Source organism: Aquila chrysaetos, chromosome 24 (assembly GCF_900496995.4).
Source record: "Aquila chrysaetos chrysaetos chromosome 24, bAquChr1.4, whole genome shotgun sequence".
NCBI lineage: Eukaryota > Metazoa > Chordata > Aves > Accipitriformes > Accipitridae > Aquila > Aquila chrysaetos.
In genome coordinates this window covers 16,319,777-16,344,175 of record NC_044027.1, presented here as the reverse complement: position 1 = coordinate 16,344,175, position 24,399 = coordinate 16,319,777, and the positions used below count along the sequence as shown (strand labels likewise).

The 24,399-nt window shown below is 48.8% G+C and overlaps 1 protein-coding gene across 7 annotated transcripts in view; it reads left to right on the top strand.

Annotated features, from left to right (window-relative positions):
- The window catches only part of VAV2 (vav guanine nucleotide exchange factor 2), a 155,589-nt gene that overhangs the window by 81,592 nt on the left and 49,598 nt on the right, over positions 1-24,399 (top strand). For all 7 annotated transcript variants that reach the window (XM_030000125.2, XM_030000122.2, XM_030000121.2 and 4 more), the window contains exon 3: positions 20,727-20,785. In XM_030000125.2, the coding sequence (XP_029855985.1) occupies positions 20,727-20,785 (59 nt within the window). The remainder of the gene's footprint in view (positions 1-20,726; positions 20,786-24,399) is intronic.

Here is a 24,399-nt window from a genome sequence, read left to right as displayed (position 1 = left end):
TCAGAAGTGCAGAATCTGAAATCCAACACAATGCGCGCGGGTAAACGCTTTTGTGGAGATTGTACTCCTAAGGGGAATGTCATTTTGACAAGAATATATTTTCCTTCTTTCCTCTCACAGCCTGTCTTGTACTGTCTTGATGCTTTGGTGGAAGTCTCATCCAAGTACAGTTCATTTTGATGTGGAATTATTCAAACCTTTCAGATCCATCCCTGTGGACCGGTTTGCTCCGCAGGCTGATGAAATGATACCGGTGCAGCTCAGTGCAGAGGACCTGACGTTAAATGAAAGGTTTTCTTTTGCGAGGGTTAGTCTGAGCTGGTTATCTTTTGGTAGTGCTATCAAATGCTCTTTTCTGCAGTCCAGGCACATCATCTACATCTGGCCAAAATATGTCACGGAAAAAAAGATGTTTTGAACAAAAAACATCCTTTATAGCAGATGGGGGTAAAGTCATTAAAACTCAATTTTCAGGGACATTTTTGGGCCTTTTTGTCCAAAAATGGAAAATACTTTGTTTGAAAGTTTGTGGATTCAAAGGAAATGTTGCCTTTTTTCTTTTTTTTTTTTTTTTTTTAATTCGACAAAACCGAAATGCTTATCAGTTGTCTATCACAGCAGAAAACGATTTCTTCTTTTTGCTGTCCAGTTCCTGAATTTTAAGAACAATGCCAGGCTGAGCTATTCCTCGGAGAATTTCAGTGGTCGCTGCCATTAAGCACGTAGGGTTGTTTGCAGCACGGATTTTCATAGTGCATGGCTTCTGGCCCCTGCCTCAGCCGTGCGTGATGAGGCACCTGAGCAGGGTCTCACCCTGACCTGGGCTTTTTTGGGTTTCGTGCTACGTGAAATGCCGTGTGCAATGGTAACTTCGGTCGCTTTGCTTGTTACCTGCAGGGAGATCAGTAAGACTTCAACCTCCAAGTTAAATGTGCTCTTGCCGGTCTCGCTGCCAGTAAGAAAATGTCAAGAGAGCCAGCTAAGAACAAATACTAGTTTCCTGTTCCTTCTCTTGCTATGAGTAAATACTTGTCAGACATTTCCAGGAGCTTCACTGGACAGAAACCAGCTTCACCTGTTTCATTGCAAAATATCTCTATTCTGGACAGGAGCTCCAGGGAGAAGTTTTCTGTGAACCTCCGTTACCAGCCTGCTCGTACCTAACGTGACAGCAGTTATTTCTCTAATGGTTGCTCTGATCTCATCTTCAGATTTGCATGAGTGGCCTTTGGGATGCAGTTTTAGGTGTTGGCTTTTATTTATAACACTGTCCAGAGCTCTGCAGACCTGCCCTTCTGGGACCAGTAATTCCTGTTCCTTTTTTGCTGTTTTTTCCCCCACCTTAGCCCGTTAGCAAATGCACAGCGTGGCTGGTGGGGACCCTCCGGTCCCTCTTGCGCAGGGCGTCATCAAGGGCACGCATCCATCTCGCTGCAGAATGGATGACCTTTGTCAACCACGTGCATTCAAAACCTGAGTCCTTAATACCGCCTGTGGTCTGTGTTGAAGTGAACCTGTATTAACACAGAGAAAGAGCAATTTTTTTTGCTTCCCCCTGCAACCCAAGGCTGACCGCAGTGCCGTCCGGCTGCTCTTTGTTTCTGATGTCTGATTAAAGGGCTGGAAGAAAGAGCATGTGGGGGTTAGAGCTACGTTTCCCTTTCTCTGGATGAATGTGTGATTATGTGTGTGTATTTTTAGCATTTCTTTCCTATACGGGAGCTGGAGCTCGCTCTTTACCGCCCATGCGATTTTAACGCTGCACGTTGAAATTCCTCGAAGCTTCTGGTTTCTGTGTGTTCCACGCTTGCTCAATCTGTTCCTATTAATTTTTAAACACTCACATTTTAGCAGTAGATAAACAGCTGGTGACACTTTCGGAGTCACACTTTATCGTCTGAGGAGCTGATGTAACTCCCCAGCACCGCACGCCGAGCCGGGCAGAGCCGGGGCCATCGGGATCTTGTTCCCTTGGGGTGCAGATACTCTTTCCGTGATGCTTCCCACCCACCTCTGGTTGAGCTGGGGCTCACCAGCCACCAGTTTGCTTTTCCTGCTGTTTTAAACTGTCCTGATATGCTGCAGGTCCTAAGAGCGAAGCTGAGCTCATGGTGGAGGATCCAGCTGGGGAATCTGCCTGAGCATCTTTGACGAAGCTATTTACATTCCTTAAATCATTGACTGAAAACATCATGCCTGACTCTTTCTTTCCTTTTTTTTCTTGGCAGCAGCCAAGATCTAATCTATGATATTTTTTTTTTTATTTTTTATTTTTTTTTTACAGCTGTATGGATTTGTTAGGTCTGAAGGGACCCTTAGATCATCTTGTCTCGCCCTCTGTACAGTAGTGACCGTGGAAATCCATCCAGCTTCCCTTCCGCCCTGTAATTTGTGAGCTGTGACTGTGCATACCCTGCTAAGGGAGCCAATATTTTGGATATCTTTTACTGCAATTCTTTTATACGCCAGTTTGCAGTATGCTGTGAGTGATGCATGTTTCAGTCACCCACATAGCAGTAAATGTGCTGTCTGCAGAGGCAGAGCAAAGACTAAATTTAACACACTTAGTCAAATCAAAGCACTTTATGGGTATATTTATCCACCGTTACAGTATGTGAGGAAGGGAGGTAGTTTCTGACTATGAGAGTCCCTGGAAAGCTACGTTGTGGATTGCTTCTCCATCAGCCCCAGGCTCCTGCCTTTCTGCAGGTGCAAATAGATTAATTGACATAATGGAATTAAGCCATGGAAAAAATGTGGCTGTAAGCGTCTGAGGTCTTTATCCGATGGCATGGCCAGCGTGTGCGGTGCCGTCCTCTCTGGGGCTGCACTGGGCTCTTCTGGAGAGCCCAGTATGGGAACTGGTCTGCCCAGGGGGTGGGAGGGTGCTCCGAATAGTAAGTCGTGTTTGAAAACCTCTGCTGATGCTTCTAGTTAATCATGGTTTTGGGGAAGTCGGTGTTTGCTATTTTGAGAACCATCCTTTGAGTAACAAATCAGAGGGGAACCAAGGGCTATTTCTGCAGAATATTATTGATGGAAAACTCTTTTTTATTTCTAAAACAACATTTATTTCTGGAAGGTGTTTCACCAGCAACTTTTCGGGAGCAAAGCAGAATATATACAAAAATAAAAAGAATCCTTTTATCTCATTCTGGGGAGGGCAGGGAGGAGGAGGAGTAGCATCCTTACTGCTCACGACCGTCTTGGCTCTCCTACTGCATTGCACAATCTTAAGAGTCTTCATTTGTGCAAACCATCTAATAATTGCAAAGAAAGAAGCTCCTGGTAGTATTTGTAAGCCTGGTAGAGCCATCCTTTCCCAGGTTAGCCTCTTTCTTTTGAAATGGTTCTTGCAGTTCCAGTTCCTGGAAGTTGGGCAGGAATTGTGCAATGAGGAAGAGAAAACCACTGAAAACAGGAGCACATCCCTTGCTCTGGTACTCAACACTGTCCCCTGCTTGTAGCTCTCAGGCTTACAGAATAAGAATTTAAACATTTGTAATTTTTCCCCCCAAATGATGCAAACCCATAGAAAAAGGTATCATCACTGACCTTGCATCAGGAGCTGGGAATTTCTCCTTGCTGCTCTGAACTGCTTGGAGTCATCCTGGTTTGGTTTCGGCGCCACAAATGCAAAATTATTTTGGAAAAAAAATCATGGTTTATGTTGAGAAAGTAGAAAAGAATGGTGCATTTCTGCTTGCCTTGCCTAGAAACGTCAGCCAAGTAGCTTTTCTCGGTGAGACTTCTGCTCTCGCCCCACGTTGCAGGGCAGCAGGGACGTGGTGCGCAGAGCAGCCGCCTCGCATCCTCCCCGTCTTTGCTCTTCTGAATAACTCGGTTTAGTTACCGGTGGCCGCCTGTTCTTCTAGGAATTGGGAATTTAACACAGTTGTTTTCCATGTCTGCAGGGAAACCCAGAGGTGACGCTTTTGAGACATATAAGAAGCGACTGAGATGTCCGACCGGCTAATGCTGACTGAAGGATCAGGCCAGCAGCACATCTCTCCAGTTTAGGTGTACAAGATGGGGGAAATCAGTGAATAGAAACAGGCAGGCACACGTGTGCAAGGGATTTCTCCTTATCACCAGGTGTGGAGCATCTAAATGTTCAACCAGAGCAGAGCATCCTGCAGCTTTGGATTTTTTTTTCTGTTTCAAGAGCAGTAAATTCCTTGTGACGGGTTTAGCGTGGAACCGGACAGCTCTGTGTTGGAAACACCTGTGCTCCTGGTGCCTTTAATTGATTCTCAATAGCCTGGAAAAATAAGGCATTTGTTTCTGATGTGAAATTTTCTGTGCACTCTGGATGGGAGGAAGGAGCGATGGGCATGTTCTCCCGCCTGCCTCTGTGAGCAGCATCCTGCATCTCTCCTTCCTTTCCTTAGAGAAACTTTGGAAAGGGGAGATAATGGCCAAATTTGCAATACTGGAGGGCTGAAGTTCATGTGTCTTATTTTCCAGATTTGCTGGATGCTTGCAGAGATTCACAGAGCAGTGTAGGTGCTGGGTAAACAATTCACTGTTTGCTTATGTGCCTAAACCTGGATTTGTGAGATTTGTAAGCCTCTTCAAGCTCCGTGAAGGCAACGCTTTCAGGAGGAGGGGGTGGGTGCTTTTGTTTTAAAGCAAGTCATAACCTGAATTAATGTTTCATGAGCCTAGAAAGGGAGAAGTTTGCATCTTTGTGTCCCTCACTTGAACTGTTGCAGCATGCTCGAGGTGATCTTTTCAAAGGTTATTAGTTACGAATGAAACCAGGGCCTTGTATTTACACGTGATCCAAGATATGAAGCCAGGAGCTCAACAGCACTGAGAGAGATCTCAGCTTGAAGAGCAGTTTTCAGGGTCACGGAGCAGCCCCTGGTAATGTGATGGGCTTTGGTTGCGAGTCCAAGTGTCGCCAGCGGCTGGAGAATTGGAGATGTTTAACAGGCGCGTTAGTGCCGATCCCAGGCGAGGAGGTGGCTGAGACCTGGGTGGCTCTGGGGAATTTTGCTTAGCAAGCCAGCTTGTAATAATAATAAAGCCCCAAAGTTCGCGAGGTGGTCGCCTCCTCTCTGGAGTCCAGGAGAAGACTGGGGCTAATGAAATAAAGTTTATGCTTGCTTTCCTATGCTTGGCTTCCTACCGTTCTCCCTTTCTCCTGAGTGTTTCTGTTGGATGTTAGGTTGTGTTTTGAGGTGCTCAGGTGAGGGTCCAGGCAGCGGAGCACCCCAGTCCTCTCCCGCATCAGCACCCGGGGCTGCACCCGGCAGGTTGTGTGTTCTGGAGCACGTGGCTCGGGAGGTCGTTGGCTGTTTTTATTCCAGCACATCAAGTTCTTCTGCAGCTTCCTTATCTTCCGGGCTTTTTTTTCCCCTTTTTTTAAAACTTAAAGCTGTGAAAGTGAAAATGTTTCATCCAGGTGGATGTGTGTCTGCATGGAAAGCTTGGAGCAACCTGCAGATCTGTCGACCCGAATGGGATTCTTGCTACGAGCCCTGACTCTGTGTAGCTGCAGGGAAAGCAGCTTCGGTGGGAAAGGTCCTGCATCCCTGCAGACATACAGTTCCAGCTTTGAACAAATTAAAGCAGCAATTCCCAGCCAAATTCAAAAAGATGCCTTTTATGGTATGCTTGAAAAACTCCCGATTGCTTCCTACCTCTTCTGTGTACTTTAGTATTACAGGAATTTCTTTGAGCTTAAACGAGTTTTCTACCAATTTGTAAAACACAGCTAGTCTCAAACAGCTTGTGATGGTTAAGCTGATGCTGGTGCAGAAGGGCTTTATGAGGGGCTTTGCTTCCATGAAGCTCCCCGGGGCAGAGACTGCTCAAAGCCTGAGAAATCATTGGAAAAGCTTCCGCTGCCTTCAGGGGCTTGGCCCACGGCAGTCTCTGAAGTGTTAACCTGCAGGTGCCTCGAGCTTGAAGCAAGATCCTGTATTTTTATTCAGTGGGACAGCAAGGCTGCAGTCTGACCCTCCGAGCCAAAAACCCTCGATGGGGCAGGGAGGGACAAACCTGGCCGTGGTCTGCCGATGGACTTTGTAACTGCTCCCACCTACCCAGCTCCTGGTGTGGGGCATCTCCTGTCTGTGCTGCTGCTCTGGGGCTGGAAGGGATGGGAGAAACACATGTCCGGATGCCGTGGCCACGCCAGAAGTCAGGCAACTCTGCAAAATGCAAAGAACTGACTTCTTAACACTTTCTGTAGTGTTTTTTTTTATACTGCTGCATTTTTTTTCTTTAGCAGCTGGAATAAAGATGGAGGAAATAAGCCAAGGAGAATTTCAAGCCCTCTCTCTTCAGTAGGTAAATTACCATTGTGCAAGTGGATTGGTTTCATATGGATGCTTCCAATTTCTCCTGCACATGCAAAACGTTCCTAAACCTCTCTTTTTGTGCTCCATATGTTTTTCTCTGACCACCCAACTCCATTTCAGAGCAGAACAGAAATGGGGACTTGAAGGTATGTGAAAATCTGTAATATTTTCTGCTTACATCCAAGGCCTTGATCAAAAGGGATTAAACATAATACAGACTTAAGCCAGTTTCTCAGAAGCAGGTTTGGCTATCCGTGTTTTGCATCTGACTAGCTGTTTTTTCCATCTGTTTCGACAAATCCAATCAATACTGGGGGAGGGGGGATGCTTTCGCAGGAGAACCTCTCCTTGCAGCGTGCTGCACAGAGCCGCCGTCCCTCCCCAAGACTGCAGGAGCCCTTTGCAATCCCCTTGGGTACCTCAAGGCAGAGCTGATTAAAGGGCTGAAACAACATCACTGTGCTACCGCGCGTCTGCACGTTCGCCTAGCTTGCAGCTTTTTAATTTGGAGTCCAGTCCAAAGCAAAACTTCAGGTCCGGGGACACCTCATGAAGACAGCCCAGTTGGCACGCTGTTGGCAGAGCCACGTGCCTGTCTCATCTTCCACCACCGTGAAGTAAGGTGTGCTGCTCGTTTTCCATGTTCTGCCTGTGCTGAGCGATGCTTGCAGTCAGGGTACAAATAGTCCCTATAGGAACTGCCACCTCCGATGGGAGTGTTACCCTCTGGGAAGGCTTGGGTGGCTCTTTTTGAGTCACAAGATGAGGGATTTTGCTTAGGTGCATGACTTTGGGCATCACGAGTTATGGACTGGGGTCAGAGAGGGTTCCAGAGCCCTTAAGCACAAGGAGGGGATGAGGTTGTGGAGTAGGTGCCCTGCAAGTTGGGGAGGAAACTTAACTAAAACTGCCTGAATTCAGATGTTAAGCAGGAAGAGCTAGTTTCTGGCCAAAGTTCAGCCTGTCCTGGTGTTCCTCATTGTGTAAGACAAACACCTCGCTGCCTGGAGCTGATTTTTGTAGTGTGATGGCTTGGCCATCCTATCGTTTCTGATACTTGCATCAGTGCTCTGGAGTCCGGAGTCAGCTGCGGGACCCTTTCCCCTGAATTTTCCTGATAATTATATCCATGCATAGCACATGTGATAATTATAACCAGCCTGCTTAGCACAAGGTAGGCTCCGAGCCCTGGGGGCAAGACAGAGATGCTTTTCTAGGATCTCCAAAGCCTGTAGAGATCCAGAGCAGCAGGGTCAGGGTTTGGACCTCCTGGAAACACAAAGGCATGATGAATGCTGCTATCAGCTGGTGACATTTCTTCTTCCCTTGCATGGAAGTGATTCTGCTGGTGTTTTTTTCCCCGTGCTCAAATACCTTGGCACAATGTGTCTTTGTGGCAGCTCGGTCCCACGTGACGGCGCGAGGCGATGCGAGCTGAACTCTGCCGGCAACGCTGCGTGCCCCAATTAGCCGCTGTGGTCAGGGCTTTGCAGACCGCCTGTGTAAATCTATTTACCCAGCATTTTAAGCTAATTAGTGTTTAAGGGTGTTTTGTTTTGTTTTTTTTTTTTGCCTTCCTCCTCTGTTCCTGCTCCTCTTTAAGCATGAAGGGCCAAGTGCCCAGCAGGTGTAAGTCAGCACAGCTTGGTGGCTTTCAGCAGAGACTCTTACCAGTTTGCACAAGCTGAGGTCGGAGCCGTTAGCACCCACGTCCTCCTACGTGTTTCACGTCTTCCTACGCTTGAGCTAATTCCTTCAAAATTTTCCTACCTGATTGTCACTTCTCCCCAAAGAAGGTGGCAGGGCAGCAGGGAAGAAAGGCATCCGTTTGGCAGCAGATGCCTTGCAAAGTGCTGTAAACCTGCAGTACAAGCTGGACGGTGGCTGCCTGCTTTGCAGAGCAGAAGGGCGTTTTGTGGCCTCTGAGCCGCTAGGCTTATGCAAGGATCCTTTTTCTGGAAAAAGCAGGAAGATTTTAGAAGGGAGGAGTGAGTAAACTGTGGGAAACTACTTTCAAAACAGTGACTGCTTGAACTGGCACTTGAGGCCTGACTTGGGACTTGGTCGAGTTCCCTGGTCTTGCTTTTAGGCACAATTTTTTTTAGAATTGTAATTGCATTTCTCCCCACTGCTTTGCAGGGGCTTCAGATACGATACAGGTCGGTACGGCCGTGCTTTCTGACTGTCACTTTCTGCGTACCAAAACTGGGCAGAGCTGCTGCGTTTTGTTTGGACACCTTGTTATTGCTCAGTGATAACAGCGTGACCGTAACGTTACAGGAATGCTACAGGAGCATAATCTGGTGTCCCAAGGTCAGCCCACACCGCTAATAGCCACAGAGCTGTCCTAGAGTCTAAAATGCATCAGCGGGAAGTTGTGTGTGTTGGGAATATCAGTCATGTTACATGTGTACTTGCTTACAAAAATCAAAGGGCAGATGTTTCTCTGTGTGAGAACAACCCCTGCAGCGCAGATGCGTGCGGCTGGTGCCGACCCGGGGAGGGCTGTGCAAGGAAGGAGACACATCGGGGACAGAGCGGCTCTCTGCCATTTGGGATGCTGGTTTCGGTTTAGGGAGAAGAGGGATGTCCTGGCCTTGTGTACACCCTGTACACCTGGCCAGCAACTCATTTTTCCTTTCTTCTTTAAAGGCGGATTGATCTCTCTTAATGTGATTTTGGGGTAAGCTAATGGCAGAGCAACCCAGTCGATGTGTCTTCGCTGTCGTGCCCGGCTGGGGAAGAGGAGAGGTACAGCCGTGCCCAGCACCCTGCCTCCCCGCCACACCGCTCTCGGCTCTGTGGTCCGCTCTTCACCTCTCGGCATCTCTGCAGGGTCGTTAGGGATCCGCTGCGATGTTAATTGGGGGCAGAGGGAAGGAACCGGCTTGGCCGGACGGAGCGGAGAGCTGCGCTGGGGCACGGAGGCGAGGAGCTCCGGCGCGTTCTGGTGCCGATGGAGCCATCGCAGCCGGCCGGGGAGGTTCACTTGGTGGCTGAGCACTTGGCTGAGTGTCTGCTTCAGGGACCTGAACTGAACTCCTGCTTTAGCCAGTTCGTTTGTGTTCCCCCCGCCGCCCTCTAATTCCCAGGAAAGCACAGTTCCCTGGCTTCATCAGCTTTTGTAACTATTACAAAGCTATGCAAATGAACCCTCTCCAGTTACACGCTGCGTTTTCTCTAAAGAAGACAATTTTGTAATATCCTTGGTCTGGAGGAAAGCAGCCAGCCCTCAGCTTGGAGTCCCTGTGCTCAGGCGTTTCTGGGAATCCTCCTTGTCTCTGGGCATCCGTCAGGAGGATGCTGAAATCCCAGCTGCAGTAAAAATGAAGCTCTTGGTTTCTCCTCCCCACTGGCTTCCTTTCTCCAAATACATTCCATTATTGCTCTAAGCAAAGGCACAATTTGACTGACTTGTGCTTTGCAGGTCAGCGAAGCCAGTGTATGCTGGGACGCACTGGGATTGCATGAGAAACGAGGGGTCATGATGCTGGGCAAAGCTGGGGAGGTGATACAGCACCCCCGGGCGGTGGTGGCACCTTGGAGCCGCAGGAGGACGTGGGGAGATAATTCCAGAGGGAGAGAAAGTGAAGGGCAGCTCTCCAGAAGGCCCTGTGAGTCACAGAGTTGTGCAAGTATGGGAATAAAATTAAAATCTCAAGATCGACATGTGCAAAATATTGCATCCTTCTCCTCCACCTTCTGAAGCCTAAGACAGGACAATTCCTCTGTTAAAATCAGTCCAGGCTGAATCTCCTGTGGTCTGTCCCATAGGGGTCTTAGATTGCCACCTTTGACAACCAAAGAATGTGCTTTCTGCCTTTCGTACGTGGAGTGCCACGGAGAGACGGAACATCCAGCCAGCTTGGTGTTTAATCACACGTCCCTCTGATCCTTGGTTTCAGTTTCACGCGCTGCTGCACACCGGTGCTAAAATAGTTTAGCTTAATGTTTAATTAATGCTGTTCCATATCATGCAGAAATGTGAGATTGGCTGGTGTTACCTTAAACCCCACAGTTGTGGCACAGGCTAATGAGTCATTTTCAAATCAGCGTTCAGAGGTGCTAACAAGCTTTTCCCATAAATAGTTTTGGGATATCAAGGCTTTTCATTTTCCTTCCTTTCTTATGCTAGTGTTTAACAGTTGTCTTATTTCTCGTTATTGGCAAGTTTTGTGCAAATTGATGGGGCCAAGCTGAGCCAGGGAAAGCAGTGGAGATGCAGGGGGGCATTTTGCGGGAGGAGGATGTGCAATTGTGTGGCCCCTCACCCCTGCACCTCCCACGGAGCACTTGATTTTTTTCTGTTTAGTAGCAGGGCTGCATGTTGGAGGACTAGAGGTGCACGGCAGTTCCCCGAGGTCCTGAGGACCCTCTCGTAGTGTGTTGCCATGGGCAGGCTCATCATTTGACCCGTCCTTAGCCAGGACGTTTGCAATAGCACCGCGCCTCTCTTGCTCAGTCCCAGTGCTGGATGCATAAAGATGCAATTTCACTGTCTCTTCTGTTTTATTCTCCTGTCTGAGAAGGATGCTTGTAGAGGCAACGTCTCTCCGAGCCCTTCTATGGGGTAGGCTCGCCCTCGCCCTGGAGCGGGGAGCAGGGGACGGCTGTCCCCACGCAGGAGGGAAGCGCGCAGCAGCTCGCAGGCAGCTGGGTGTGCTTGCAGCAGGCATGGCTCATCCCTGCCCCACGAATCCCTGCCGTTTACGGGAAACCAGTCGTTTTGTTTCACCCAGAGCTTCCTCCGGGCCGTGCCCTCGTCTTGGCTTCGTGTCTGAGCTGCCTCCGAGCCCAGGGTGTCTGTGTCATGCGGTGTGGTGGCACCTACCCTGCTCTTGAGTTTGCCCCAAACTAGTGGCTTTGCTGAGCGTAGCCCTCGCCGTCCTCTCACCCTGTGCCCTGAACTCTTACCAGCACCCATGGGTGCTGCTGAGCTCTCCTTAAGGGCTGAGCTTGCTGCTTCGAGTGTTTCAGGGCCATCAAAGGAAATCTCTGTTCCCATGTTCAGCTGGAGGCGCAGCCGCAGGCGCTTTCTCGGTTCGTGTCTGTTGGCTTTGGTGTTAGCTCACTTGAGAAACTGCTTGGGTTCCCCCCCGCCAGGCTTTTAAAGTCCCATCAAAGCCAGCTCCTCGCTCTAGTCGTTGCCAGGCTATCAGATAGTGATAGTAAAAGTAACCGAATGAGACAGCAGCTCAGCATCCGTGTCGGAGGAGAGAGGCCATTAAGTAGCAGAGTAAGTATTTATTGCTGTTGTATTAAAGGAACTCGGCAGCATAAAGAAAGCACTATAGTTTCAGGGCATTAATTTCTGGGCTTGGGAGTTGTGGGTGGCATAGGGAGCAGCACAGCGAGACCGTGGTTGGGCTTGTTTGCAGCTCTCGGTGCTTCTGTGTGGTGGGTTGCTTTGCTTCTACCCTCTCTTGCCTTTGCATCGTCTCCGTGTCCCGGGAAGGCGAGGGACACTGGTCTGCCTTGGTCCTGGCTCGGCGTATTTGCTATGGGACGGGGACATCTGTATCACAAAGGGGACGGAGGAGCACAGATACTTCCTTAGGCGCAGACATTGGGGCTTAGAGTCCCCTAAGAGACGTGTGACAATGATCCCTCCGATACTCAGCTGCTCTGTAATAGGAAAAGACAAATCGATGTCTTAAATATGGGAGAGGGGGTGTGTGCATCTGGGAAGCTTCTGATGGTGTGATACGGTGCAGAGCTTTTCTACCAGTAGCTATAAATCCACTCGAGTTACTCTTTTTGCCTCCTTGTCAGGCAATGTTGCTGGTTTTGCAATGACTGCCCACTGTTGTAAGACTACATGATAGCAGACATTATGCCGGCCCCAAATAGCTCAAAATAAATGTGTTAAAATGATACAAGTCTTGTTCCCACTGGAAATCAGCAGAGACTTTGCCGATGGCTTAATATTTGCATCCGCAACACATAATGTGGCCAAATAATGGGTTTAATGCAAAATAACACTGGGTTTAATAACCTTGTTTTAAAAAGACCAGCCAAACACATACAGTGTAATGGCAGCGGTGCTTAGAGCAGCACATTACAGCTAATGGGCTTCACGACGCAGTGGTGCTCTGGAAGCGGAGGAGCTGGCCAGAGCCCTGGGACCAGCCCGAGTTATCAGAGTCTGATACAGACAGAGTCCAGGCTGCAAATCAGAGCAGCTGACAGGAGTGGGGGGGTGATTTTACAGCGGCTGAGGATCAGGTCCAGAAACTCCCTTTCCTTTCTTTTCCCCGGGTCCTGTTCCTCTCCTCTTTTCTAATAGAATTTATCATCCAGGATCGATCTGTAGATGGAGCTTGCTCCCTGGAGAGCTGCTAGCAGTGCCAGCGGCGTCACGGGGAGCACAGGAACCAGGAGAACAATCTGCTTCTCCCCGTTGTTCCCTCTCTGCTCCCTTGGGCATTTTCTCCCTCCTGTTTGGGGATGACCATTCAGCATCAGACCAATTTTTGCCCAGCTCCTCCTCCTCCCCGGGGAGCTTTGGGCTTTCATTGCACTTGCAATTATGGGAGGTGATGCTTCCCAGTGCTAGCGGGGTGGCACTTGCTGGTGGTTCGGGTGCTCCCCCAACTGTGATGCCCCTTTCCCCCTCTTGAAGCCTTAGGGATGGTGAGGGGCTTAAAGGCATCGAGCTCACTTACACCCTCATTATACAGAAGTGTAATCCAATGCTTATCAAATATGGATTTGTGAGGGTTCCCTGAGGACACGGCAGCCACAGACTGCAACTGCAAAGGATTTCTGGGTTGGGACACGGATGCTCCAGGCTGCCTCCTTGCTGTGTCCCCAGCGTGGCGAGGCTCACCCCTCCCTGGGGAGAAGACCCGTGGGGATGGGAAAGGCTTCTGGTGCTCAAACGCTGTCTGGACCGCTGGGCTGGCTGGGAATGTATTTTAGACCTTTTTAGTCAGGTCTGTAAAAAATGCTATGTGTACTCCAGCTTTGCTTTTGTAGATGCTCCTGTGAAGGCAGGCTTGCTTGGGAGTCACTCCCTCCCCAGCTGCCTTATAGGGAAATAACACAAAAATTTGGTGCGTGTTCGTTCAGCTGTCTCAGGGGAGTTTTTGGTTTTGGTAAAGGTGTTTTCACCTGTAAAGTGTATCTCTGATGATGGGCTCTCGTTAGAGGGCTTAACCTCATTATCTTGAGAGGTGTAATCGCTCGTCCCTGTAATGCGGCAGTAACTGTAACGCAGCCTGACATGGGCGCTCTGAACTGTGGCTAAGAGGTTGTGCTGGTTTTGGCTGGGATAGAGTTAATTTTCTTCATAGTAGCTCGGGGACAACCTGTCAGATGTTCACTTGAGACTATTTTAACCCTTTGCTACTTCCATGACCAAGGATCCCTTTAGAAAAGGAAGGAGCGTGTACATCCAGCCTTCCTTGCTGAATTTCAGAAGCAAAATCCAGCTTGTACCCGGTTTTCCTGTGTCCAGTTTGCAGATTGGAAGTCCAGCCCAGCAGTCCAGCCCCGGTGAGGCACGCGGTCCTAGCATCCCTGGCCAGTTCTCCACCAAACCACTGTTTGGGCTTTGGGATGTTATTTACTACTTCCCTGAGAACAGCACTTAATGCTGCACACACATCTTTGAGGCCAAGGGAGCAGCGAACCCAGAGGGGTGCTGGAAGCAGAGCAATTCTGTTGTTCCCTACCTGCTCTGGCAAATGGGTTTTGTTTTACGTTTCTGGTTCTTCCATCTCCTGTGATTTGACAGGTGCTCTGAAGCTCATCTGCAGCTCCATAGCAATGTCACAAGTTGCTGATATTTCAATAAATCAAAAGGGAGTGGCAGTCAAGGATCCCTGGAATGGGTATTTGTTGGAGGAGGGAAGAGGCTTTACCATACCTCCATCACTGAATTCCCTATCTGTTGCGTTGTCCTTGTAGTGGAATACGAGGAGAGAAGCCTGGACACACTGTCACGGAAGAACTTCCCTAGCTTTGATTTAAAATCCTTGTCAAATATGTATCAGCCAAAATCCGCTCAGCTGGTGCCTCTCCAAACGCTGCATGCCAGCAAACACCACGCTTCCCCGGCGCATTGCCTTTCCACCTGGCACGAGCGGGAATGGGAGGTGAAGCCGTGGCGTTCCCAGGCAGGTGGAGAAGAGCCGTGGGGGAAACCGTTCAGGCAGGCACTGGAAAGCCTCAAGCCAGTTGTCCAAACGGATTATTATTTAGTAGCCCTCGTCCTCAGCAGCCAGGTGGGTGGATGAGGTCCAGCTGAGAGGAGAGAGTCCTGGGTGTAGGAAAATCAAACTGATTTGATCCCTTAATGGGGCTCTGCCCACCCTTGGCATCCTAAGGAAGAAATGCACCGTAGCCATGTACAGCGATGCTCTTCTTGGGCACCGGGTTGTATCGGGAGATGTTGATTTAAGGAATTCCCAGCAACATCTGCGGGATGCTCAAGTGGCAGCAGCCCCGGCTGTACGGTGTCCGGGGAGAGGGCTGGAAGGCAGCTGTAGGTTTAACGTTTGCTGTGTTCGCTGCACACATGCTATAAGATCTTGCAGGCTTACGCGCTAGGCAATAACACACACGGAGCACAAATAACTGATCCAGAGCGAGCAGGTTGTGTTTTGTATTGGCTCTCACACTTGGGGCTTGGCTATGCTGACTTTCCAGGGCTGGTCTAGCCAAGGTGGGACTCATGTGAGAGGCATGTGCGAACGGAGGAGATGGGAGGCTGGAAACTGCTGGTGACACTTTGGTTTGCAAATACCAGATCCTGGTTGTGCACAGCCCGGTGTGTGTGTATGTGTGTGCAGCTGGGTGGAAAGTGCTGGGAAATGCCCCAGGTGAGCAGGGATGCTCCTCAGCCGGTGGAGAAGAGCAAACACGAGCTGACTGGCCACGGCTACCTGCACCGGCGCAGCGAAAGGAGAAAATACAGGGTACTCCAGCACCACAAACCAGAGGCAACTGGGTCAAACTCTACTTGCTGTCATGGCTGCTCTTATTTTAGCAGCCTTGTCCCTGGGTCTCTTCATGTTTTTACTATTGGATGTCATTATCCAACTCAGAAATAATTTAACTAGCTTGTCTCTGAATTTGGGGTCAGGTTTCTACCCACACAGAGGCTGGCGATGTTTGGCCTCAGGATTTCTTTTGCCCTTCATGAGTTTAGGGGCAAACCAGAAAATTACTCCGGGTACTTTCAGACTCTGAAATACCCAGAAGGGTATGCGCAGAGGTGGCAACATCAAGGTCTCTGCCCAGACTTACCACTGCTGTGCAGAGCTCCTGATTTGCTTAGAAGCAAATATTCATTTGTTCTGGGAATGCATGACCTTGCTGGGGCTCGGTATGGGCTATGAGCCTGGCTGTAACCCCTGCAGCTCACTCAGGCTCTGGAGGCACGCTCATGGAGCACAGAAAGCTGGGGAGTTCCTCGTGTGCAAAGTGTTCTCCAGCCCAGCTGGGTCAGTTTGTTTTTTCAAATAAGGAGAGAGTTTATTTGAGAGTTTTCTAGATGCACAGAGATACCATCAGCAATAAACAGTGCTGGAGGAAATAGAAGAGCAGTAAGCATAATATTTTGTTGTTGTTGTTTTGCTTTATTTTTAAATCCGTAATTCCTAAAAGAAAGTGTTGGTAGTACGGAAGAAGAAAAGTGGGGGATTTCTTGTGGTGGTGTGGGGGTTTGGGCTTTTTTTTTTTTTCTTTTCAAAAATCCCATATCCTTACTCAGCCAGGTGTCTTGCAAAGTGACCAGTGAATGTGAAGAACCCAGTTTGAGACTTGATTTTTTTTTTTTTTTTCTTTTCTTTCTTTTTCCCATGAAGTGCAGAACTCAGTGCCTTTTTAAATCAGGGTCTCCACGAGGCCTGTGACGCTCAGCCTCTGAAATCACGTGCACGGCCCTCGTGCTCCGTTTCTGGTTCTGTTGATTCACGGCAGTGATCTCATCTCGTGCGGCGTGCTGGTCGGTAAATGATCAGCTGGGTGGCTGGTTTTAACTCACGTCTAAAAATACAAGGCAAACTGGAACGTCAGGAATGTGAAGGGCATCCCTCACCTTTAACGGTGAAACCACCAGAAATTTCCCACTAACCCTTTGCAGGTCGACTGTAGAGAAAGTCTATCGGTACATCACCTGCACTGCATACCTGTATAGCTCCATTTCTGGCATCTTGCTGTCAGCAGGATGTTATATATAGCTTTTATGGTAATATTTGCACGCTGAATGCAGTTTTCTTGGAGGAAATTGCACTGAGAAATGGGTGAAGAAGTAATAATAATCTGCATAAGCCCCTGTTGCATAAGCCCACAGTCCTCCTCCTCCCGGAAGACAAACACACAGATAACAGTATAGTTTTCCCAAGCAGCATGTTCAAATGACTTTGCTAACCCTCTCGTCTGCCCGTGCTGAGCAGGGTGCTTTCCCCAAAGATGTTTCTGCCCCGGGATGGGGCCGGGAGAGCCCCCAGCGCTACCCCAGCTGGTGCGGGGGCACGGCACTCGGGCGTGATGCGGTTTGGGTCATCGTAGCCTTTTCGAGTGTGGTTCAAGGGACCAGCAGGTTTGGAAGCTGTTGGTCCCGGTGTGCTCCAGCAGCACTTCCAGGGTGCAGCAGCCTCGGTCCTACTGGATTCCCAGTTTTAAGTAGCGGGTTAGTTTTAAGAGGGGAAACCCAAAACCTGATCTTATGAAATAATCAGCATAAATCTGAAGGGAACTGATACCCCATGGCAAGAAATGTTTTTTGGTTATACCATCTGCCTTGCAAAACAAAGCGTCTGCATTTCCAGGCTGCCATAAAAGGGAGGTATAAATAACCAGTGAACTACAATTCCACTTAGTGTCATATCTGTATTAGTTATATTAATATGTCCTTGTATTGCAGAAGCAACGAAAAGCCTCAGATGAGGTCAGGGACCCCTTGTGCCAACTGCTGCGTGGGTGCGTAACAAGGCAGATCCTGCCTGGCCTAATAGAAAATGATAGCCGGGAGTGGCAGGAAATATTACTGGGTTTCTCTGCAAATAAGAAGCTGCTTTAGAGGGAAAATGAGACACCGTTTAGCAAACACTTAAGGATTGACTTACTTTTAAGAATGTTGTTTAATCCTGTTGAAATTGAGAGGATTACTTATCCTTAAATGCACGCTTAAGCACTTCCCTGGCTGGGGGCTGGCAGGCTGGAGCACAGGAGCTGTAAGAGGAGCTGGGGTTGCGCTCGGCTTTTTTTGCTCTTGGCTGCTGCCTTAGCAGGAGTTGTTGTTGGAAAAATACTCCCTGATATTGGGACAGTTACTGTTCAGTCTCGTTTTCAGAGATGCCAAGCTTCATGGAGGCTCTTTGTACCTGATCCCTCAAAGTGGGTCGCTTTGCTTACGTACCTGAGCATCGATTTGGGAGCCTGAGCGTCGGCAAGCGTGTCTGTGCATGCTGGCTCGTCGCTGGAACCAGGTCCCGGGCTTTGATGTGCCAGGATGTTCGGCGCTTGGGGCTTTTCATAAAAGAACAAAGCAAAAATTGTTGGCGTAGAGAACAGTGCACTTTTCTCTTAAATTTCCCTGGAAGTCAAACCCTGCGGTATAACCGTCTGATTCATAAACTGATTTTTGTACTTTAGAAGTCTAATAATAGACCACAGAAGAGATTTATTTAATCAGTCTAGGACTTCCCTTGGACTACTTTAAGCCCCGTGGAGTGGGGCCGGGGGCTGCCGGCTGCCTCTCCAGCCTCTGCGCCCCGTTTGGGCTCGGCGTTTGCAGGTACCGCTCGCCGGCAGTGATGCTCTGCACCGCGGCTCTGCCTGGACGAGCCCTGGAACCTTTCACGGACTCTAATGAACTCAGTCCCACCTCCTCTCCCAAACTGGGGAGAATTCTAGAGGTGGGAGACTGCGGCACAGAGAGATTTAGTAACGTGCCTGGAGTGGCGTTTTAAGTTGCTGACAATTTGGGGAGTAAGACTTGATCGCTTTGGCTCCTGGTTATGCTTTAACCTGCTTTCTCCTGTTGCTGTTCATGTCATTTCCAAAGGCAAAGCCAACCTTATTTAAAAATGCAGATTGAAATGACAGTGTGCGCTTTAGAGCGCTGGGAGGGACATGGTTCGCGTGGAGCTCACAGTCAGGGCTGCCTTCTCCTTCCAAGGGGGTTCAGCCCCTTTCCCTTTCTCCGGCGCAGATTTGTTCCTCGAAACGTGACATTACCAGAAGCCACGTCTTTGCTTGACAGTCCTCAAAGCCAGAGCAAACGAGAGACCGGCCAGAGGTGGGGGTGTGAGAGGGACTCGGAGAGCCAGGCTTGCTTAACACCTCCCCGAAATGGAGGTGGGAATGTCACCGGCTCGCACTGGGAGCTTGCAGCTCGCTGGCAGGAGAGCACGTGGCTGAAGCACCTTTTCCAGAAGCTTTCTCCGTGCTGCTTTTTTGTTAATTACAGTAAAATGAGGAACTTTACTGCATTGACGTTCACTAACTCTCAAGCACTAAATTTCTGCTTGAGAAAGTTTACGGTTTGTCTTCTAGTTGCACAGTAATTATGGTCTGTAATCAGTGGCTCCAGGGCAGCCCTGTAAAACCAGGCGTGCCAGGGGTGGTGGTCTGGTAGCTATCCAGATGGGCTCTCGAGAGTGAGAAATAGGCCAAAATACGCTCATGACAGCAGTAGCAAAAGTAATGCTTTGTCTAATTAAAAAAAATCCTTTATGCATGTCCTCTGCTTAGAAGGAAATGTCAGGGGCAACATCTTAAAAAAACAGACATGGAAGGATGCTTTGGTAAAGCATTCTTTTGCTAGAAGAGTTATGCAGGGGCAATAAAGCGTCCGAGCTGCGAGGAAGATTCCTTCTTGCTCTGGAGCTCCTTTCTGCGTTGAACTCCTGTTAGTGACATTTTATACCAGGGAGAAACTTGGCCAAGTTTTGAGGTTCACAGAGTCTCGATGGCCTTGTGGAATAATTCAGCATCTCTGTTCTCCATGTGAAAAGTCAACTGCTAAATGCCAAACTGTGGCAGCTCCTTTGTTGCTGCCTCAGCTTCGGGTCCACGCGTGGGGCACCGGCAGCCAACAGCTGGGCTGGAATTCATGGCAACGGTAAAAGAAAAGAAAAATTAGAAGGATGAAGGTTGCAAAAGTGTGGAGGAGAAGACAGGGTTTGGAGCAGGATCTGCCACAGCAGGAGGAGCTCAGGCTTCAGGGCAGTCTGAGAAGCCGCATGCGTGCATCCCCCCAAAACAAGCCCGGTGCTTGCATGCCTCTTGCAGCCGCAAGAATTTGCATGAGGATCCGCAATGCAATTCTGATTGATGTTCTGGGATAATAACGTGGGAGGGAGAGAGGCTTTAAGTACCAACAGCAATCCCAGGAGAGAAGTCAGGCACGCACTTAGAGCACGTGCTCCGCTGGGTGACTGATCCGAAGGTGGCTTAGCAAGCCAGGGTGGCATCTTTCAGCAGGGGGGCACGTGTTCCCTAAAGAAAGCAACGCTAATGGGTGCCCCACGGCTGGGTTGGGTGCAGGGCGGCTCCAGGCAGTCACAGCCCTCGTGGTGTTCGGGTTTGTATGCCTAGAGGAGAGCTGGGGGCCCTGGACAGCAGGCACTGCTCAAAAAGTCCTTTATCTGTGTCCTGGATGCAGGCATCTGTATTCATTCCAGTGGATGGGAAACCAGTCCAAAAATAATAGGTTTGTTTTTTCAATCTAGCTTTGAAATGATGAATATGAGCAAGAGTAAAACATGTTTTATATCTATAAGGGACTACAACCATTCTCTGTTTGTCTTCATTGAAAATTCTGCATAGCAATTAAAACTTCCATTAAAAATGGGAGTTTTCAGAAAAAGCTGGTGGCTTTACTGTTCCTGATTGTGATGCTGATGAAAATATTTTGTTGTTGAATCACTTCTGGCTGTTCTCCCCCAGAAAAGGGCGATGGTCTGCACTCACCTCTGACAAACTGATGATGCATCTTTATTGAAATGCAGGAAGTCAAGACCATTCAATCTTGGCAAGTTTGCCTCAATAAGATCATTTTGTGGGGGGAGAGATGAAAGGAATGACAAACCTTTTGTAATAAAATACAAAGTAAGAGGGTTTTTTCGATGGTTCTCAGTGTTGCATAAAACCTATTGGAGCAGGTCTGGATATATGAGTGGCAGGATGGAGTTTCCTCAGATGATGCCGTTGAATGGGTATCTTTATAGCTGAGGGTTAAATGTCTTTGATGCACAGTGATAAAACCAAAAGCAGTGTTTGCACTGATGGTGTCCTCCAAGCCCTGATGGTGATGTGCTGTGACACGGATGGGGGGGACTGGAGCACATCCATTTCAGTGGGTGTTCAGGTCCAAATACCAGGCTGTGGGTCCTCGGGTTCCCACCAAACCTTCCTCTGTCTTCAGTAAGCACACCAGCATTTTTTTTCTCTCATTTCCAGGTGATCTCTGCAGTATCCAGACTCTCCTTCCACAGTATTGCTCAAACCAAAGGAATTAGGTAAGATCCTTTCAATGTGATGCTTTAAATAATGTTTCTCTCTCTCTCCCTATCCGTATTCCTTGTATTTAATCACATCAGACTCCCTAGAAGCATTAATATGGTTGGGATATATTAGGGTTAAACAGACATTAACGGTGCCTTTGGGATGTAGGCAGGGTACTTGTAAAAGAACCTTACCAGCTGCTCAGGAATAGTTTACAAATAAAATAAGTGAGAATGTAATGAGTTGCGTGCCGTATGCCTGCTGGGGAGGGTAGCAGAGTGGGTTTTAGTGTCTCTTGCTGGAGGTTTTGCTCAGGTCCCCTCTGCAGGGGCTGTGCAGCTGAGGACGGGGATGCCAGGAAAGCCAGCGATGCCCGTCCCTTTTGCTCTGCCCATAGAGCTGTGGTGTCACCCAACTGTCCCCACTTGTCACCCTGGTCTGTGCGGAAGTGTCCAGGTGGCCTTTCAGTCACTAACAGCTGGGGAATTACCTCCTGGCTCCCACAAAGGCACATTAGTGCTGAATGGGTAATGGGGGTTAATAAGTAACCTGGCCCTGGCGCCCAGGGTGGGCTGCCCTGCTGCCGGGGCTCCTCCTCCTCTGCTAATTGAAGGAGCAGTGGAGAAGGAATTAAAAACAGCAAGAGAACCCTCTGAAGCAGAGCTGTTATCCTGGTCTTTGTTCAGTTCCCTGCAAAATTGGTTCGCAATTGGTTTTCTTGTTAGTGTGCATTTTTATTATTAATCTGCCAGCAGCATCTCATTAGGACCACAGATAGAACTGGGAGGAGTTCTCAGCCTAAAGTACCTTTCCTCCATTTTTGAGGGATTTTTTGCGTTGTGTTTTTCCCCCAGCAATAGAACACATTCGCTTTTCTCCGCGGAATGTGTCTTGCTGCTATTCTGGTCAGGGTGTAGCATGGCATTGGTCTGCGGCTGCATCCCAGGGCCAGCCACAGCCAGGGTGTGGGGGTGCAGGCTGGATGGGGTCCCTGCTTTACTTCTAGCCCTGCTGCCCATGCCCACCACCCCACCCCACGATTTCCACTGTTTGAACTTATTTTCGCTGCCTTAACTGCACTGATATTGCTGGAGGGGAACAGCTTTTTATGTGTAAAACAAACTGGGAGCTTTCCCATCTGTTAAACAGGAATCTGACAGATCCCACCAGGACTGGGGGGAGATTCAGGGGGCAAAGGTTTATAAAGCACACTGAGGAATAAAGACGTACTGTAAGTTAGGGACTATTTAATGTTAAGGCTAGCCCTGAGTCCTGGAGAAGCCTGCAATGATTATTATTTTAAGGGAAAAGAACATCCGAGGCATTTGGAGGCAGGGAGTAATGGGGGAACCCCCGTGCACAAGCTGCAAGTGCCTTTGCAAGGGCTGGATTTAAGTGTCGGGGCATCGCTGGGAGAGGTTGCGATGTGTCACCCCTGGCAAAGCCCTTCCCTTGGCAGGGAGATCCTGGTGTCAGTTCAGAGGATGAATGAGCCGGTCGTCCTCTGGGAAGGCTTTGGCTGAATCACTGGTGTTTGTGTTGAGGTCTCCCGCTGCCAGGGATGGGCGGGTTGGGCGGTAGCTGGGAGCCAGGGGCAGGGAGGCTTTGCTGTTCTTGTGGATAGGTGGCTTTTCCTCATTCGTTGTACAACCAGCATTTACGGTTCCCACTAAAATCCCTTATCTTGGAAGCCTTTGGCACCATAATTACGCAAGAATAGCACAGGGCTTAGTGGGTCTTTGCTTCTAATTCTGTTTTCCTGCGTATTAACCCTGCTTCTCCTCCCCATTGCCAGCTCTGCAAGAACAGAAAATGTTGTCGCTCTGTTAGCTGGAAAATACCCCCCCGGGGGTGTCCTTTCCCATCACTGCTGTCCCCTGCAGTCAGAGAGCCCTCCCTTTGTCCATTGCCATGCGTTTTTTCCTTTTAATTAGATCATTTCTTGCTATACCATCACAAAAGCCTCAATGACAGAAACTAATCTCAGATGAATTAATTTAATCTGTGGGAACCAGCAGCAGCTCTGGCTCCCCGAAGGGACTGCTCACGTCGGCCACTGCTGCCCCTCAGCTCACTGGGATCCCCACTGATGATTGGGCTCCCTACGCTTCCCTCCCCCAGTGAAGATGCTGCCATTGAAATAAATGGGAAAAGTCTTGTTGGTTTAGGCCCGGTGCTCAAAAACACGGTAAATACAGTGCAATATAGGATGGCATATGGATTGTGTGGTCTTCAGCCCCGTATCATGAATGTGGCTCTGCTCCAAACCCTATTTTGGGTCTAAAACTTCAGGATCATGCAGATTAAGCCTATTACTTGTCCTTAAATAAGTTTCATGGCATGTAGGGTAGAAAAATAAAAATCAATCTTGTATGCTATTCAGTGAAAAAAAAATAGTCTTTCTGTATAATAATTTCTAGACACATGAACCTTGCCAGAGAAACCTTGTTTCACAGAGTAAATCAGATAGCTATCAGGATAGCTATGTTGAGATGACAGAGTGTTTCTTCCAAGAAACAAGCTACAAGCAGCAAAACATGGCAAAAAATGATCTTAAATGCAATGTTTTGTTTGCAGCACACTAGGCTGGGCTTAATCTATTGCAGCTGTAGCTACAGCCCGTGCTGTGTCTCACCTCCTCCTGCTCTGTTCTAGTCCCAGTTGCAGGTTTTGGAAGTCCTGCAGAAAACAGTGTCACCCTCCAGCATGGTACATCGCTGACTTGCCTCCTAGCAGGTGATGGTCTCTAATGATTGCAAAAATAGATTTCTGTCTTGCACGAGGCTGTGCAAACAGCACAGATGATTAAAGAAGCGTGTAGTTGCAAGGACCACCACCACCACCACACTGGGTTATTTTTTGGGTAGTGCGCCGTGCATAACAAGCCCCTTGATGATAAGAGGCTTATTGGTGCCTCCTAGAAAAAGGCACATTTTCTCTCTTAAATTTAAGGCATTCAGAAGAAAGATGGTTTTGTGGATAGGATAAAGATACCTGCTGAAGGGAAAGCAGATGCACGAAACTACTTTCCGATCTTGGCTCTGCCCCAGGTGCTGTACATGGCCCTGGGCAAATCCCTTAGCTTTGTATGTGTGATTTTCCGCTCTCAGAAATGGGGAGATGAGAAATGCCTTTGTTCACCTGGCTTGTTGGAGACAAGACCTGCCTGCTCGGTGGGCGCAGGCAGCCTTCGGCAGCGCTGCCACATGATCTTGTTTGGGAGCACAGGTTCTGCAGTAATGTGATAATACCCTTTTCCTGGGGTTTTCATCCATGTGTCGTTTTACAGAGCTGTATGTGGAGACAAAGAAAAGATCCTCATGGTGTAGCATTGCCCATCAGCTAAGGAGAGGGGATTTTTTTTAATTGTTACTGTTTCTCATCCTTTCCTCCATCTGTCTAGAGGACTGTCAGCAGTCGCAGTGAGAAGTTACCACCGTGCTCCTTGCTCATCCGTGGCTGTCTCTGAACAAGGAACCTTCATTTTACAGCCAGGTCTCACCAGGAGTTTCCACTACAGACCCGACTCACGGCCCGTTAAGTCCATTACCCCATTTCTCACGGTGGTTGGCACTAAATTCTTCCAAGTTAGGTGAGAGGATCTTGCAGCAGACAGAAGCAGCGTGTT